General features: G+C 37.9%; 1 protein-coding gene across 9 annotated transcripts in view; it reads left to right on the forward strand.

Moving 5' to 3' along the window:
- Positions 1-11,222: 11,222 nt before the first annotated feature.
- MTHFD2L (methylenetetrahydrofolate dehydrogenase (NADP+ dependent) 2 like) overlaps positions 11,223-17,387 on the forward strand; it is a 137,721-nt gene continuing 131,556 nt past the window's right edge. For 7 of the 9 annotated variants that reach the window (XR_009564031.1, XR_009564030.1, XM_060299471.1 and 4 more), the window contains exon 1: positions 11,223-11,524. Coding sequence is in view for 7 of the 9 variants with exons in the window: in XM_060299471.1 (XP_060155454.1) it covers positions 11,382-11,524 (143 nt within the window). In the remaining 2 variants the exon portion in view is untranslated. Of the gene's footprint in view, positions 11,525-13,346; positions 15,519-17,387 lie in introns of those variants that run through there. The other 2 variants (XM_030877865.2, XM_060299474.1) reach the window with 2 other exon arrangements.

The raw sequence follows: 17,387 nt of genomic DNA on the forward strand, positions 1-17,387 counted from the left end.
AGTATTAAACGAAGAAAAGGTAATGCATGTAACACAGTACCTAACATACCAGGAATATATTAAGTTTACAATAAACATTAGTAGATACTGTTTATTTTAATATAATTGTTAATATTTATATTAGTTCTCTTCCTTTTATCCCCTCCATCACTTAAAATCTACATATAACTCTTTTGTGACAAATGCATCTTAATAAAATTACAGGTAGTTCCAACAAAGCTCAAAACCTATTGTTTAATCATCCATTTCATTGTCCCCTCTACTTAAGCATGAATAAATTATTGTTATGTGGCAAGGTAAAGCTGAGTTGGAATGCATGCATGTACAGTTTCCTTTTCTTTGGCAATGCACCATATGACCAATATGTAAATAAGTCAAAAAATGTGCTTTTTATCCGAGACTTTTCCTTGCTCATAAATTACATTTTTTTCCCTCTAACAAGTTAAGTGGAGATTATTTAGGATAAGGAAAAAGGATTTTGTCATCCACTACCTGCCCCTTTCCCGTTGTAATGACTCAGATTTCCTGTATAAGAAAGTTAGAGGGCTTCCCTGGTGGCGCGGTGGTTGGGGGTCCGCCTGCCGATGCAGGGGACGCGGGTTCGTGCCCTGGTCCGGGAGGATCCCACGTGCCACGGATCGGCTGGGCCCGTGAGCCATGGCCGCTGGGCCTGCGCGTCCGGAGCCTGTGCTCCACGGTGGGGGAGGCCACAACGGTGAGAGGCCCGCGTACAGCAAAAAAAAAAAAAAAAAGAAAGTTAGAGAAACCAAAGGACATTTTAATGTGACTACTAAATATTAATAAGCCTCTATTATGACTTTTTGAATTGAGTACTGTTTAAAAACACTTCAAAGAGCATTAGTTAATGTAATTATGAGCATTCTACATTCTGTACAATTATTTCATTTATACTTCATTTTCATGGTTAAGATACCAAATAGTGGTTAAATTTTAACTTTGTGTTATTTGTGATTACAATCAAGTAAAAGTAATATGTACACTAAAACCTCTGGGGCAATACACTCAAATTTTGATAGCATTCTTATTTTCAGATTGTGACTATAGTGACAACCGTACTTTTGATTTTTCTCTTCCTCTTTCTCTTCTTTCATTCAGATTTTCTGTAACTTTCAAATTTTCTGTAATGAACATGTATAACTTCATAACCTTTATTTAAAAAAAAAATTCCAAGGTTATGTTTAAACGACCCACAACATCTAGATGAAAGTCAAGATCAGGTCTATTTAAACATACTAGCAAAAGAAGCTTCATCTCTTCCACAAGTAACATTTTAATTTTCTTTATTATTATGGCCAGAAAAGGTTTTACCAAGTTTTATTAAAATTTCTTACAACTATGCTCATGAAAACTTTTTATATCATTATTCTTTTCTATGCATTTACATCCAGTGCTTTTTAAAATCATTGCCAAACTTTTGTGCTCGTGAAATATGGGCTCCCTCTAGTGGCCAAATTAATTATGGAAAATCAACGTTAGATAGATGATAGATATAGATAGATAGACAGATAGACATATATAGATAGACTATACTATGGATCTATCTAGTAGATCTATCTATTTATCCATATCTAGCTAGCTAGCTAGAAGAGAGGCTTCTTATTGAGACCTCTTTTCTAGATATCTAGAAAAGATATATAAACCCTTACATGTGTGGATTACTTCTGAGGAGAATCAACAAATGCTTAAGCCCTGTATTTAATCAATTTTAATTGAGGTAAAATTTACATGCAATGAAATTTTCCATTTTAAGTGTGTAACTTGTTGAGTTTTGACAAGTGTATAGACCATGTACAATTCCACAAGCAAAATATAGAAAATTTTCATCACCCCCAAAAGTTCTTTTGTACCCTTTTGGAGTCAGCCGCAGGCAAGGAGTATGGAATAGTAATGGTGGAAACAGACATCCTTGTCTTCTGTTAATCTTAGGCCTCTTTCACCACGAAGTGAACCCGTCGTTAGCTATGGGTTTTCATAGACGTCCTTTATAAGCTTGATGAATATTCCTCTACTTATAGTTTTCTGCAAGTTTTAAATTTTTTTCATGGATGAATGTTGAATTATGTCAAATACTTTTTCTACATCTATTGAGATCATCATTGTTTTTTTCGTCTTCGATCTCTTGCTATGGTGAATTACATTGATTGATTTTTGAATGTTGAAACAGATTTACATTCCCAGGATAAACCTCAGTTGATCATGATATATTGCCCTTTTTATATATTGTTTTATTAAATTTGCTAGTTTTTTTGAAGATTTCTGTTACTTTGTTTTTGAGGGATATTGGTCTATAGTGTCTTTTCTTGTAATGCTTTTGTATCAGGACAATAGTGGTCTTATAAATGAGTTGGGAAGGTTCCTGCCTCTTCTATTTTCTGAGAGATTCACATAATATTGTTATTATTGCTTTATTAAATGTTTGAGAGAAATCATCTCTGAAGCCCACTAAACCTGGAGATTCTTGGTCAGAAGATAATTAATAATTTGATTTTTAAAACTTTCATGGAATTATTCAATTTTTAAATTTCTTTTTGGGTCAACTTTTGATGATTTGTGTTTTTAAGTAAATTTGTCTGTTTTATTTAGGTTGCCAAATATATTTTATTAAAATTTTTTTCACTGTACTTTTTCATTTTTTATTTTTTAAATTTAATTTTTTTGGTTAATTTTTATACAATGTTTAAAGGTTACTTTCCATTTACAGTTATTAAAAAATACTGGCTATATTCCCTGTGTTGTGCAATACATCTCTGAGCTTATCTTAATAATTTGTGCCTCCCACCCCCTCCCACTACATTGTTTTAAAATGAACTAACTAGTGGGTAACAAAGCCTATAAGTGCAAAGGGCAGCAAGAACTAAAACATGTTCTCCCCAGAGTGACACATCCCTTTCTCCTTGTTACAATAACTGACATGCTTTTGGAGTTTCCAGGCTTTCTACTCAAAAGGCTACCTGCTTCCTCTTGAACAGTGTTCCTGTACTACAGCCCTGCTCACCTCATGTGGAGTGAGTGCCCCTGGTGGAGGCTGGCTGATGGCTGCCCTGGGCACATGGCTGGCCCGTGTCTCCATCTTTCATTTCATTTATCAGTGTTTTATAGTTTTCTGAGTACAAGTCTTTCGCCTCCTTAGGCAGGTTGATTTCTAGGTATTTCGTTCTTTTTGTTGCAAGGTAAATGGGAGTGTTTCCTTAATTTCTTTCTGATTTCTTGTTGTTGGTGTCTAGGAATGCCAGAGATTTCTGTGCATTAGTTTTGTGTCCTGCAACCTTACCAAATTCATTGATTAGTTCTAGTAGTTTTCTGGTGGCATCTTTAGGATTTTCTATGTATAATATCATGTCATCAGCAAATAGTGACATTTTTACTTCTTCTTTTCCAATTTGTATTCCTTTTATTTCTTTTTCTTCTCCTATTGCTGTGGCTAGGACTTCCAAAACTATGTTGAATAAGAGTGGTGAGAGTGGACATCTTTCTCTTTTTCCTGACCCTAGCGGAAATGCTTTCAGTTTTTCACCAATGAGTATGATGCTTGCTGTGGGTTTGTCATATATAGCCTTTATTTATGTTGAGGCAGGTTCCCTCTACGCCCATTTTCTGGAGAGTTTTTACCATAAAATTCGTGTTGAATTTTGTTGAAAGCTTTTCCTGCATCTATTGAGATGATCATATGGTTTTTATTCCTTAATCTGTTAATGTGGTGTATCACACTGATTGATTTGCATATATTTAAGAATCCTTGCATCCCTGGGATAAATCCCACTTGATCATGGTGTATGATCCTTTTAATGTGCTGTTGGATTCTGTGTGCTAGTATTTTTTTCAGGATTTTTGCATCTATGTTGATCAGTTATATTGGTCTATAATATTCTTTTTTTGTGATATCTTTTTCTGGTTTTGGTATCAGGGTGATGGTGGCTTCATAGAATGAATTTGGGAGTGTTTCTCCCTCGCAATTTTTTGGAAGAGTTTGAGAAGGATCAGTGTTAGCTCTTCTCTAAATGTTTGATAGAATTTGCCTGTGAAGCCATCTGGTCCTGGACTTCTGTTTGTTGGAAGATTTTTAATTACAGTTTCAACTTCATTACTTGTGATAGATCTATTTATATTTTCCAGTTCTTCCTGGTCAATCTTGGAAAATTGTACCTTTCCAAAAATTTGTCAATTTCTTCATCATTGTCCATTTTATTGGTATATAGTTGTTTGTAGTAGTCTCTTATAATCCTTTGTATTTCTGTGGTGTCAGTTGTGATTTCTCCTTTTTCATTTCTAATTGTATTGATTTGCGTCCTCTCCCTTTTTTTCTTGATGAGTGTGGTTTATCAATTTTGTTTATCTTCTCAAAGCACAAGCTTTTAGTTTTATTGATCTTTGCTATTGATTTCTTTGTTTCTATTTCATTTATTTCTGCTCTGATATTTATGATTTCTTTCCTTCCACTGACTTTGGGTTTTCTTTGTTCTTCTTTCTCTAGTTGTTTTAAGTATAGGGTTAGATTGTTTATTTGAGACTTTTCTTGTTTCTTGAGGTGAGATTGAATTGCTATAAACTTCCCTCTTAGAACTGCTTTTGCTGTGTCCCATAAGTTTTGGGTGGTCATTGGGTTTTCGTTGTCATTTGTTTCTATGTAATTTTTTATTTCTTCTTTGATTTCTTCAGTAATCTCTTGGTTACTTAGTAGCACACTGCTTAGCTTCCATGTATTTGTGCTTTTTACAGTTTTTTTCCTATAATTGATTTCCAGTCTCATAGCATTGAAGTCAGAAAAGATGCTTGATACGATTTCAATTTTCTTAAATTTTCCAAGGCTTGATTTGTGACCCAAGATGTGATCTATCCTGGAGAATGTTCCATGTGCACTTGAGAAGAAAGTGTATTCTGCCACTTTGGGGTGGAATGTTCTATAAATATCAGTTAGATCTATCTGGTCTATTGTGTCATTTAAAGCTTGTGTTTCCTTATTTACTTTCTGTTTGGATGATCTGTCCATTGGTGTAAGTGGAGTGTCAAAGTCCCCTACTATTATTGTGTTATTGTCGATTTCTCATTTCATGGTTGTTAGCATTTGCCTTATGTATTGAGGTGTTCCTATGTTGCATGCCTAAACATTTATAATTGTTATATCTTCTTGGATTGATCCTTTGATCACTATGTAGTGTCCCTCCTTATCTCTTATAACAGTCTTTATTTTAAAGTCTATTTTATGTGACACAAGTGTTGCTACTCCAGCTTTCTTTTGATTTCCATTTGCATGGAATATCTTTTTCCATCCCTTCACTTTCAGTTTGTATGTGTCCCTAGGTCTGAAGTGTGTCTGTTGTAGACAGCATATATATGGGTCTTGTTTTTGCATCCATTCAGCCAGTCTGTGTCCTTTGGTTGGGGCATTTAATCCATTTACATTCAAGGTTATTTTCGATATGTATGTTCCTATTACCATTTTCTTAATTGTTTTGGGTTTGTTTTTGTGGGTCTTTTTCTTCTCTTGTATGTCCCGCCTAGAGAAGTTTCTTTAGCATTTGTTGTAAAGCTGGTTTGGTGGTGCTGAATTCTCTTAGCTTTTGCTTGTCTGAAAAGCTTTTGACTTCTCCATCAAATCTGAAGGAGATCCTTGCTGGGTAGAGTAATCTGGGTTGTAGGTTTTTGTCTTTCATCACTTTAAGTATATCCTGCAACTCCCTTCTGGCCTGCAGAGTTTCCACTGAAAAACCAGCTGATAACATTATGGGGATTCCTTTGTATGTTATTTTTTGTTTTTCCCTTGCTGCTTTTAATATTTTTTTCTTTGAATTTAATTTTTGTTAGTTTGATTAATATGTATCTTGGTGTTTTTTTCCTAGGGTTTACCCTGTATGGGACTCTCTGTGCTTCCTGGGCTTGGGTGACTATTTCCTTTCCCATGTTAGGGAAGGTTTCCACTATAATCTCTTTAAATATTTTCTCAGACCCTTTCCTTTTCTCTTCTTCTTCTGGGACCCCTATAATTCAAATGTTGGTACATTTAGTGTTGTCCCAGAGGTCTCTGAGATTGTCTTAAATTCTTTTCATTCTTTTTTCTTTATTCTGCTCCTCAGCAGTTATTTCGACCATTTTGTCTTCCAGCTCACTTATTCGTTCTTCTGCCTCAGTTATTCTGTTATTGATTCCTTCTAGTGTATTTTTCATTTCAGTGATTGTGTTGTTCATCTCTGTTTGTTTGTTCTTTAGTTCTTCTAGATCTTTGTTAAACATTTCTTGTATTTGCTCAATCCATGCTTCCATTCTATTTCAAAGATTCTGGATCATCTTTACTATCATTACTCTGAATTCTTTTTCAGGTAGATTGCCTATTTCCTCTTCATTTATTTGGTCCTGTAGGTTTTTACCTTGCTCCTTCATCTGTGACATGTTTTTTTGCTGTCTCCTTTTTTTTTTATTTTTGAGTGAGATCGTGTTCCTCTTTTACTGGTTGTTTGGCCTGAGACTTCCAACACTGGAGTTTGTCAGCTATTGGGCAGAGCTGGACCTTGGTGTTGAGATGAGGAGCTCTGTGAGACCTCATTCCAATGAATATATCCTGGGATCTGAGGTTCTCTCTTAGTCCAGTGGGTTGGACTTGGAGCTCTCACCACAGGAGCTTCTGCCCAACCCTGGGCTCGCGAATTAAGATTCCACAAGCTGCTGGGGGCAGAAAAAAAAAAAAGAGAGAGGACAATAAAGTAAAAATAAAATTAGACTAGGAAACTAACAGATATGTTAGAAAGAATGTAAAAATAAAAATATAGATGAATCAACAACCGGAAAGTACATCAGTACCACAACAGTAAAAAAAGTGGAGGGAAGAGAAAAAAAAAAAAAGGTAGCGGGGGAAGGCCTTGGCTGTGGATAGTGGGGCCTAAACAAGGGCGAGGTTTGGGCAGTGGGTGGGGCCAATGCTCAATACCCACAGGGCTGAAAAAGACCCTGGGGGCTGTGGAGGGTGGGGCTTAGGCTCAAGAAACAGAAGGGGCCCAAGCCTGCCCCCACCCCTGTCTCAGAAGGCAAGGGACTTCACCTGGGAGCCCAGCAGGCTTCCTGGGCTCGAGTGGGTGGGGCAAATGCCCTCCTCTCCTCTCCTGCTCCTGGGGTCTGGGAGGGCCCCTTCCACCTGCCTCTCCTGATCTCCCCGGCCTCCCTCCTATGCCCCCAGGACCAATGTGGGCAGAGGAGAGGAAGGGGGGGGCTTGGAGGGCAGGGGACCCACCTGGGAGCTCAGCAGGCTCCCCAGCCCAAGTGGTCCAGGCAATTATCCGCCACTCCTCTCCCTCTCTTCCCAGAGAGTCCCTCTCACCTGCCTCTCCTGATCTCCCTGCCTCAGGGGCACCAATCTTGTCTGGGCTCCACTTCTCCTACTCCCTCAGTCCCCCTACATCCTACTGGTTCACTCTGGGGTTCCTCCCATCTCCTTGGGGGTCAAAGTTCCCCACCAGCGGCTGGCAGGCGCCCTAGTTGTGGGGAGACAGTAGCTCCGTATCTTCCCACACCGCCGTCTCATTAAATATTTTTATATTATTACTTTATTAACATTTTAATGCCTTTATATCTGTAGTGATATCTTCTCTTTCATTCCCTATGTTGATAATTTGTGTCTTTATGAGGGAATTAACTGTGCCCTATCTACAGTCTAATAAGTTAGCCCTCTACAGTTTTATGAAGACTTACAGAAGACATGAGACTTCTGGATGGAGACAAAGAAATTTGTTACAGCAAAAGTAGTTGCCAAAAATGACCATTCCAAAAAGAAAATGAAGAAAATATTTCCATTTACAATAGCACCAAAAAGTATAAAATTCTTAAAAACAAACTTAACCAAGGAGGACTTTTACACTGAAATTTGAAAAATGTTGTTGAAAGAAATCAGAGGAGACATAAATAGATGGAAAGACATTCTGTGATCATGGATTGGAAGACGTATTATTGCTAAAATGCCAATATAACTCAAAACAATCTACAGATTTAATGAAATACCTATCAAAGTCCCAATGCCATTTTTGGAAGAAGTAGAAAAATCCATTCTAAAATTAATATGGAATCTTAAGGGGCCTCGAATACTCAAAACAATCTTGAAAAAGAAGAACAAAGTTGGAGGTCTCACACTCTCTGATTTAAAAATTTATTACAGAGCCACATTTATCAAAAGATATGGTGCTGGCAAAAAGCAGACATATAGAGCAATGGAATAGAATAGAGAGCTCGGGAATAAACCCTTACATGTGTGATCAAATGATATTGACCGAAAAACATAGTTGCTGGAGTATTAACATCATCGTTCCATTTTCCCAAGCCCCACATACCACAGGGTGATGTGGAAGACCAGATGAAGCCTGCATGGGTAGTGGGTTGTACCACAGAAGAGGAACTCTGAGCTTAAGGAGCCCATCAATTTTTTTGGCAAGCAGTAAGCAAATATTCTCTTTGTACACAGGGAGAATTTACCTCATCTCTCAGAATTAACTTGAAGACCCCTGAGAAATGGCCCAGGTAAAAAGTGGTCAAGGTCTAGTCTTAACACTCAGCAAGACAAGTAGGAATGCGAATACATGTAGGAATGCACTGCCTCCCTACAGTCTCTTTTTCTCTAATTAGTCTAACTGAAAGTTTATCAATTGTATTGATCTTTAACAAAAATTTGCTTTTTATTTCATTAACTTTCTCTGCTGTTTTTCTGTTTTCTATAATTTAGCTCATCTTTATTTCAACTGTTCTTATTTTTCTAATTTGTTAAGATAGAAGCTTAGGCCATTGATTTTATTTTTAATGTAATTTTTTTTTATATTGGAGTACAGTTGATTTACAATATTGTGTTAGTTTCAGGTGTAAAGCAAAGTTATACATATATCCATTCTTTTTCAGATTCTTTTCCATATAGATTATTACAGAACATTGATTAGAGTTCCCTGTGCTATACATAGGTCCTTGTTGATTATCTATTTTATATATAGTAGTATTTATATATTAATCCCAAACTCCTAATTTATCTTCCCCCACCAACTTTCCCCTTTGGTAACCATAAGTTTGTTTTCGGAGTCGGTGAGTCTAGGTATCTCCTCACACCAGTCAGAATGGCCATCATCAAAAACTCTACAAATTAGTGCCAGAGAGGGTGTGGAGAAAATGGAACCCTCCTACACTGTTGGTGGGAATGTAGATTGGTACAATCCCTATGGAGAACAGGTTCCTTAAAAAACTAGAAATAGGACTACCATATAATCCAGCAATCCCACTCCTGGACATATATCCAGAGAAAACCTTAATTGGAAAAGATACATGCACCTCAACATTCATTGCAGCGTTGTTTACAATAGCCAAGATGTGGAAGCAACCTAAATGTCCATCGACAGGTGAATGGATAAAGAAGATGTGGTACGTATATACAATGGAATATTACTCAGCCATAAAAAAAGAATGAAATAATGCCATTTGTAGCAACATGGATGGACCTAGAGATTATTAGACCATTGATTTTAGACCTTTACTTTTTTCTAAAATAAGCATTTAAGGCTTCCAATTTCTCCAAAAGTACTGCTTTAGCTACATTGCTCAATTTTGATATGTTCTCTTTTCATTTTCCTTTTCATGTTTTCTTTGTCCCATGGATTATTAGAAGTTTGTTATCTTTTTACCTACAGAATCAAAGTGATTTTCTTTGATTCCTGGATGTACCACTTACTAGACTTGTAGCTTTGTGCAAGTTCCTTAATTTCTTTGAAATTCAAATTTATAATATGTAAAATGGGAATAATAAGAGACTCTACCTCCCAGAACTATTGTGAAGATTAAATGAAGCAATCTATGTAAAGGACATAGAAGAGTGCCTGGAACAGAATAAGCCTACAGAAACTGCTAGCTATTACTATTGATATTTTTATAACTTTTAATTTAATGAATAGAACAGTTCACAAAAATACTCCTGTATTTTTTTTTAAGATTTTTTTGATGTGGACCATTTTTAGAGTCTTTATTGAATTTGTTACAATATTGCTTCTGTTTTATGTTTTGGTGTTTTGGCCACGAGGCATGTGGGATCTTACCTCCCTGACTAGGGATTGAACCCACACCCACTGCATTGGAAGGCAAAGTCTTAACCACTGGACCGCCAGGGAAGTCCCAATAATCCTGTATTTTTAACATATAAATTATTTTAAATCTTCTCAATTATGTATTTTTCATTTTGTGCACACTTTTTTCTATATTTTGCATTATCCCTTTAGGCTGGACTACAGGAAAAATTAAAAAAACAATACTTAATTCAAGGGCATAAAGATACTTCTGTCTGTTTCCTTCTTCATTATTATCACTAGTTAGATAAGATGTTTGATTGACCCCTGCCATCCCTAAAGGAAAGTAACCTTGCAATGCCCAAACCGCTTATTTGTCTAGTATAACTTCCTTGTTCCTGCTCCCTTCTGCCTACAAGTCTTTCATTTTGTGAAAGACATGCTCCTTAGAACTCCTTTCTATCTGCTAGGTTGGATGCTGCCTGATTCAAATTGATTTTTGCTCAAATAAACTCTTAAAATTTGAAAGCATGCCTCACTTCATCTCTTAACATATCCCAGCATAATGAATGGCCATTCTGATTCTTACTTTTTCAAAGGGAGCTGATGTTCTGTTTTCTCACTACAAATTCACCACATAACACAGGTTCCTAGGTTGTGTAACCTTGATGATAGACTCTAGAAAATAATAGACATTGCCCAATTTTTCCCCTCCAAAGTGGAGATGATAAGGTAGAGCTACAGAAATCCTTAGGTGCAGGCCTTGCTTAGCTAGGTCCTCCTTCTCCCTCCACACACACACTTTTCTTTCTTTCTCCTGCTCTCAAGTTATCCCAAGGTCTCACCAAGGGAAACAGAGAACCTGTAACACCCTTCTTGCTTTTAATGAAATTCCAGGTAGCCGATTGTGGGGCGGAGCTCTGGTTTGGGAGAAAGGGGGAATGCTGCTTGAACTGATTAGACGCTTTCCCTGTGTCCTCGCTATGGGTACATCAGCAGCGTGCCCAGTGGGTGAGAAGCCTAGTCGCCGCAGGCGACATCGCAAGCCAACAGTCTCTAGACCCACCTGCCAGTACTCTTCTCAGCTTAGGGTTTGCGTCCCGGCCCCGCCCCCTGACGGTCCAGGGGTCCTTCGGCCCCGCCCCCTGACGGTCCAGGGATTCCTTCGGCCCCGCCTCCAGCCCTCACTCGGCTCCTGGCCCCACCCGTGCGTGGTGCCCTCGGGAACCCTCGGCTGGAGGGACTCGCTCTCCCGCCGAGCCCGGTCGGGGCAGAGCCCGGCCTGCAGCTGCGAGGACCGGAGCGGCGGGAGGTGGCGCCCCTGTTCTGGAGCCGGGATTCGCGGCCATGACAGTGTCGGCCCGCGCCTTCTGGCTGCTCCGCGGCCGCCTTGGCCGAGTGTCGGCGTTGGGCCGGAGCGCGGCGTCGCTCTTGGCGGCGCCGGGAACGGCCGGGCGCGCGTTCCGGGGCTTTCGGAGCAGCGGCTTGAGGTACGAGCGCTCCCGGACGCTCGACCTCCTCGGGTCAGGGCGCTCCCGGGTGCGAAGCCGCTGGCTGTGGGAGGGGCGGCGGCCGCTGGCGCGGGCGAGGCCCTAACGCGTGAGGCCGGAGGCTCCGGGCAGCCGTGCGGCGCGGCGGGGCTGGGGGCTAGGCCGGCCTTGGCCCCGAACTTGGCTGCGGGCGGGTAGCGTAGTCCTCAAGTCAGGCAACTTGGACGTGCTCTGCGCTCCCTGGAACTGCAGCAGGTGCGGTTGAGTGACTGAGGAAGACCTTTGAGGCCCAGAGGAGAGAGGCCCTAGAAACACGTGGTCTGCTTGTTTGAAGCATTTGTTTTGGTTTGGGTTATTGTTGTGTTTCGTAAACAAAGGAGTGGGCGATGACCAGATGGTTCATTAGTGTTTGAGTTTCTGACTTTCTTTGTTGGTGGTAATAAGGTCTTTTCCAGCTCTAAAATTCTTAATGATTTCACAAAATAAGGCATTAATCTTGACTTCTCAGTCTTTTTCTGTATGGCGCTTCTCGAATCTCTGTAGTCTTAGATTGACGTGCTCAGTCTTAGATTCACGTGCTCAGTCTTAGATTCACTGCATCTCTTTGGACCTTGTTGCTGGCTGGCAGATTGTGAGTATGGGTTTAACTCTTCTGCACAAATAGTGCCCAGGAACACTTCACCCGTCCGTCATCTACTGGTAGCTACAAACTCAAATCTAAGAAGCTAAAAATATATTCCCTTGACCCAGAGCCAGTGAGTCCAGAAGAGATTCTGTTTTCAGACTTTAAGGGCTTCCAGTAACGTGCTTTCACTGTGGTTTCATGTGACCAGAGATTGTGTCTTACTCGTCTTTTTGTATCCCCAGTGCCCAGCACTGTACCTGGAAGAAAGTAAAGATCGGCAATGTGGAAACATAGCTACTGCTGTTTTAACTTAAATTGATTAACTCTTCATTGTATATTTGGACCTTAGTCTTGAGTGACTGAAATTTTAAAAAATATTCCCTATCGGGTTTACTTTGGACGAGGTTTCTGTGGACTACTTGTCCTCTACGAGGATATGTGAAAAAATACCAGTGACTCAGAGTTCTGATTGTGGAAGCTCTCATGGTGTCTGAAAAAAGTTGCCAGTTGGTTTGGAATTATCGACTCTACAACCTAGGAAAAGCAGATTCTGTAGAATCCTATTTGTATTACAGGTTTGAAGGAATTATACACTCTAGTCACCTTTTTTAGATAACTATTTTTGGAATTTCAGTTATTTTACGGGTTCTTTCCAGAGGGAAGGTAACCTTTTACAAATTGTATGACTTGGTTAATTTCCCTTTGTCAGCTAATGTAACTAGACAACCTCATCACCCTATCTTCTCCAAGGACATTGAATGAGAGCCACGACAGTTAAAACCCCAGCATCTTATTGAAGCCACTTGCTACACACATGTGCCACACATACGGATAATTGAGATCTTTTAAAATTGAATTAATGACCTCTATAATTTAAAGTAATTGAGTGCAATAATTTTGGAAAGCTATTTTAATATAAAGAAGTATTGCTTTCAACCCAGCTGCTTTCAGCTCCATTTGATGCAGATTATACCTGTATAAAAATAAATAATACCTTTGATAGGTTTTAATTTTTTCAAGGCAGTACTAATTAGGTTAGGATAGGGTGCTGTTTTTGACATCTTCTTGGCACTGAGTACCATATATGAAGGTGAGGTTGGCTGTAAGATTGAGAAACACCTGTGGACTGGTGGGTCTCGGGTGGGGAGGAATGCAGACAGTGTGTCGATGCTCATTGGTGTCTCTTTTCTCTTCTAGGACCAGCAGAGAGAAGAGATTCCATGTTCCAGAGGTCGCCACTGTCTGCCTCCCCACTTGTCCCCATCCTCAGTCATCTCTTTTAATATGTAGTGACTCATTAGTTGTCTAGTTCTTCATAGTGAATGTGGTTTAAGTCTGACATCATCCTATTGACTTAAAATTTGAGCCTTAGTGTTACTCTTTCTGAAAAGTGTCTTTGAGTTTGATAAACTCTTTCCACAATGATATTGACTGTTCTCAATTAACAGATTTATTACCAGTTTCTGGTACAGAGCCTTAAATGAAAAATGAAAAAGTATTTTTGATTGTTTTTTATATTTTTGGCTAATTAGACACCTGTAGTAATGGAATATATAAATACTTTTTTAGTAGAGAAGTTTCTTTTTAAATAAGCAGAATTTCAAGAAATAATGTTTGACAGAATTTGAAAGTTACAAAACCTTGAGAATATTTATATCTCAATGGTTTCCCTTTAAAATTTGCCGTGAGTTTTTTTTCCCATTTACTCATGAAAAAATGTCATTTACTCATGACATTAAAATATATTTAATGTCAAATAAATAGCCCTTCTATTTGTTGCAGCTTATTGTTTCTTAAAATGAATTACCTAAACAGCCAAAAAGTTACAAATAAAAAATTCTTGATGATTAAATTTTCCAATTTTGCCTCACTGTGTGAGGAGTTTACAAATCAAAATGTACTTGGGTTGTAAACATCGCATGAGTCCGGCCCTGTGTTTTTCAGTGTTTTGAGCTGGGCAGCAGTCTGTCCCTTTTGGAGGCAAGGTTAACAAACTTTGTACATTAATGCTATGCTCAAATCAGATTTGCAGGTGTTCTACAGCGGGGACTTCCCTAAATGCTGCTTTACTGCCTGAACTCATTTTTAGTAACTAAATGGATATCCCAAGCATTTGTTCCATATTTATGCTATTGCTCAGTATTCCAAAAAAAATTAACTTGGCAGATTTCCCCTTTTTTCCCTGTCTTACTATGATTCCTTTCAGCATTTGCAAAATTTTGTGTACTGACCTACAGCTGTTTTTGGAAGCCTCACCTTTTCTTCGTGTCTCACTGCCAATGGCTTTATCATTTTTGCAGCTAGGCCAGCATTTTAAAAAACTAAATTTTTGGAGCTAGTAAGAGATAAGCGGTTTATGTTATTTAAATAATAATGTCTTGTGGGGTGGATAGTTTAATAATTTTAAAAAGACAAATTTTATTTATAAGGCTGTTCATTTTTCTTCAGACTCTCTCCTCTAGTACTTACTCAGTTTCTCTCTCTGCTATATAATTATTTGGTTTAAAGATCCTTTTATTCTCATGTGAAGCTCGAAGGACCCAGACTCCAGTTAGGACCATTAGTAAAGCTGATTTTCTTTAGCATTATATCAACGAAGATAAAGTTAGTCCCAGTGACTAGCAAAGGCAGTTTCTCAAAGGCATATTTTATTTTGCTGGCAAATATAGTGTGATTTTCCTATCTTAATGCCTTACCTATTATAATGAAAATGAGATATGATAGTTTTATTTCTAAGCAGTTCTTTTGTCATTTTAAATTTAGAACTAAAAGTTTCACCATTTAGTGTCTTATATATTAGTTTTATGTCTGTGTCCCAGCTGTTCAGAGATAATGTGTTCTAACGTAATGTCTCCAAAATCAAGTTTTCTGATTAAAATGGATCAATAGATGAACAAAGGAGACTAATACTAATCTCAGATCTTGTTACTCAGTCATGGTTTTAGTAGTAATTTAGAAGTTTCTTTAATGACCCATATCTTTGTTTTTCACATGTTTTGAAGTTATATTATCCTTTCATGTTAATACCCTGATGGGATGATAAAAATAGCAGGAAAGAAACCCACCAGATTATCTTCCATGGTTACATACTCTTAATGGAATTCAATTGGAACTCAATGAAGATTTTTTAAAATAGTTTGGCTTAGGGGCGATTAAGTTGTGAAAGGATGCTTAAAGACATAGGAGCTTGGGTGAAATCTGAACTGTCAATGATTAATTTAGGATAAATCAATGATTAGTAATAAGTGAGTTTTACTATTAAGAAGTGCAATTTGGACCAGAAAAACCCCACCTAATTTGTGTATGGAATATAATCCAAACCTAAATTAGCATCAAAGGAGAACCCAGGGTTGGATAGTATCCAAGAAGGCTTATCCAGCTCCTCCACTTAATATTACATCATATGCATTTTCTATGTTGCCATTTTTTTTTTTTTTTTTTTTTTTTTTTTGCGGTACGCGGGCCTCTCACTGTTGTGGCCTCTCCCGTTGCGGAGCACAGGCTCCGGACGCGCAGGCTCAGCGGCCGTGGCTCACGGGACCAGCCGCTCCGCGGCATGCGGGATCTTCCCGGACCGGGGCACGAACCCGTGTCCCCTGTGTCGGCAGGCGGACTCTCAACCACTGCGCCACCAGGGAAGCCCTTGCCATTGTTTTTGTTAACATTTTATTGACTGCATCATATTAAGTCAAGTGGCCATTAACTTATCTAACCATCTTGCTGTTGTTTACTGTCTAGTCCTTGAAACATGAAATAATTTACTTTCAGATTCAGGTCATGTTCTTGTCAACATCATACCAGTCAGGTTTGTTCACTTAATGATCTGAACTCTACTTGGGTTTCTATAATTACTTTCATTAAAGAATGTGCCTAGAGCCAAGAGACTATTCAAAGATTCATAATTCTAAAGTGAGGGCATATTATAGTTTAAAATATATGTTTCCTCTTCCCACTTCAGCTCTTTATCATTAGCTCTGCAATGAATATCATCTTGCCTTTGAATAATCCAGTTGTATTGTTGAAAAATAAATTCTTATTAATATTTAAGGGAACATTAAATAACTTGTCCAAGATAACACAATAAATAAATGGTGAAGACAGGATTTGAACCTGCATGATCTATCCAGTGCTTTACTCTACAAGCAATTTATAATTGTTGACATATCTCCCTCTTGCTTTTCCTCTTTCTGAAAACTCTTATTAAATCCTGTAGAACTTTTGTGAATCAAGAAAAACTGATTTTGCATATAAATCTTAAAAATTATCTAGTTAGATTTCCTTAATACAGGGTGTCTCTTAGCCTGGGACTTAATGGATAGAATTTAGGGTATCCCTAAACTTAGATGGGAGGTCACTGACCTCTAATAAACTTAGCATTTTCTTCAATGTTGAATGTTGGCCTTAAACCACAGTAATATTAGTAGTACTTATGATATTGCCAGTGAAAACATAGATATTTTAATAACAGTTGATGCAGAGATCTCAAAACATCATATACACTCACCACTACTTTGATGTTATGGTAGTAATTAGACTTGCCACTAGATCCTTTTATTTAACGCTTTAAAAAAAAGTGATAACAATATTTTAATAAAATTGGTTTCCTTGTAAACCTGTGTATTTTATGTTAAACATTTAAAAAAGATTGTTCTGAGAAGATGTACATCGGATTCAACAGACTGCCCAAGGGTTCTCTTGGTACAAACTTTAGCATCTAAGATGTTCTCTGCAAAAATCATGGATGTTTAGGTTGCTGCTTATGTTCTAAGTTACAGGTTAGGGTCCTGAAAGAGTTAACTTACAAAATTGAATAACAGAATCACACATCGTGAAAAGAACTTGCTTTACTTTTTTTGACTTATAAAAGTATAATTTCTGATAAAATTACTTCACGGTGTAAGATAGTATCTAGGATGTGAAATGAAATGTTTTTAAAAGGCCATAAACTTAACACTTCTAAGTATTAATTTACTTTAAAAAAAATTCACTTACTTTGAATAGCTCCCTAGTACTACTGATTGGTTGGTTTTATTCCATATGTAATTTTGCCCTGGTTCCCTTGAGTTTGTTTCATTTCTATTGTATAGTTAATTTGAACTCAAAATCTTAAAATTATGCTCTAAGATACAAAGCGATTAAACTATGCTAAGGACTTGCAGAGATATTTGAATTGCTAATGACTGTATTTGGCTTTTTCATCTTTATAGATCATAAAACAGTTTATTGCATCTCTAATTA

Source organism: Globicephala melas, chromosome 5 (genome assembly GCF_963455315.2).
Source record: "Globicephala melas chromosome 5, mGloMel1.2, whole genome shotgun sequence".
NCBI classification, from domain to species: Eukaryota; Metazoa; Chordata; class Mammalia; order Artiodactyla; family Delphinidae; genus Globicephala; species Globicephala melas.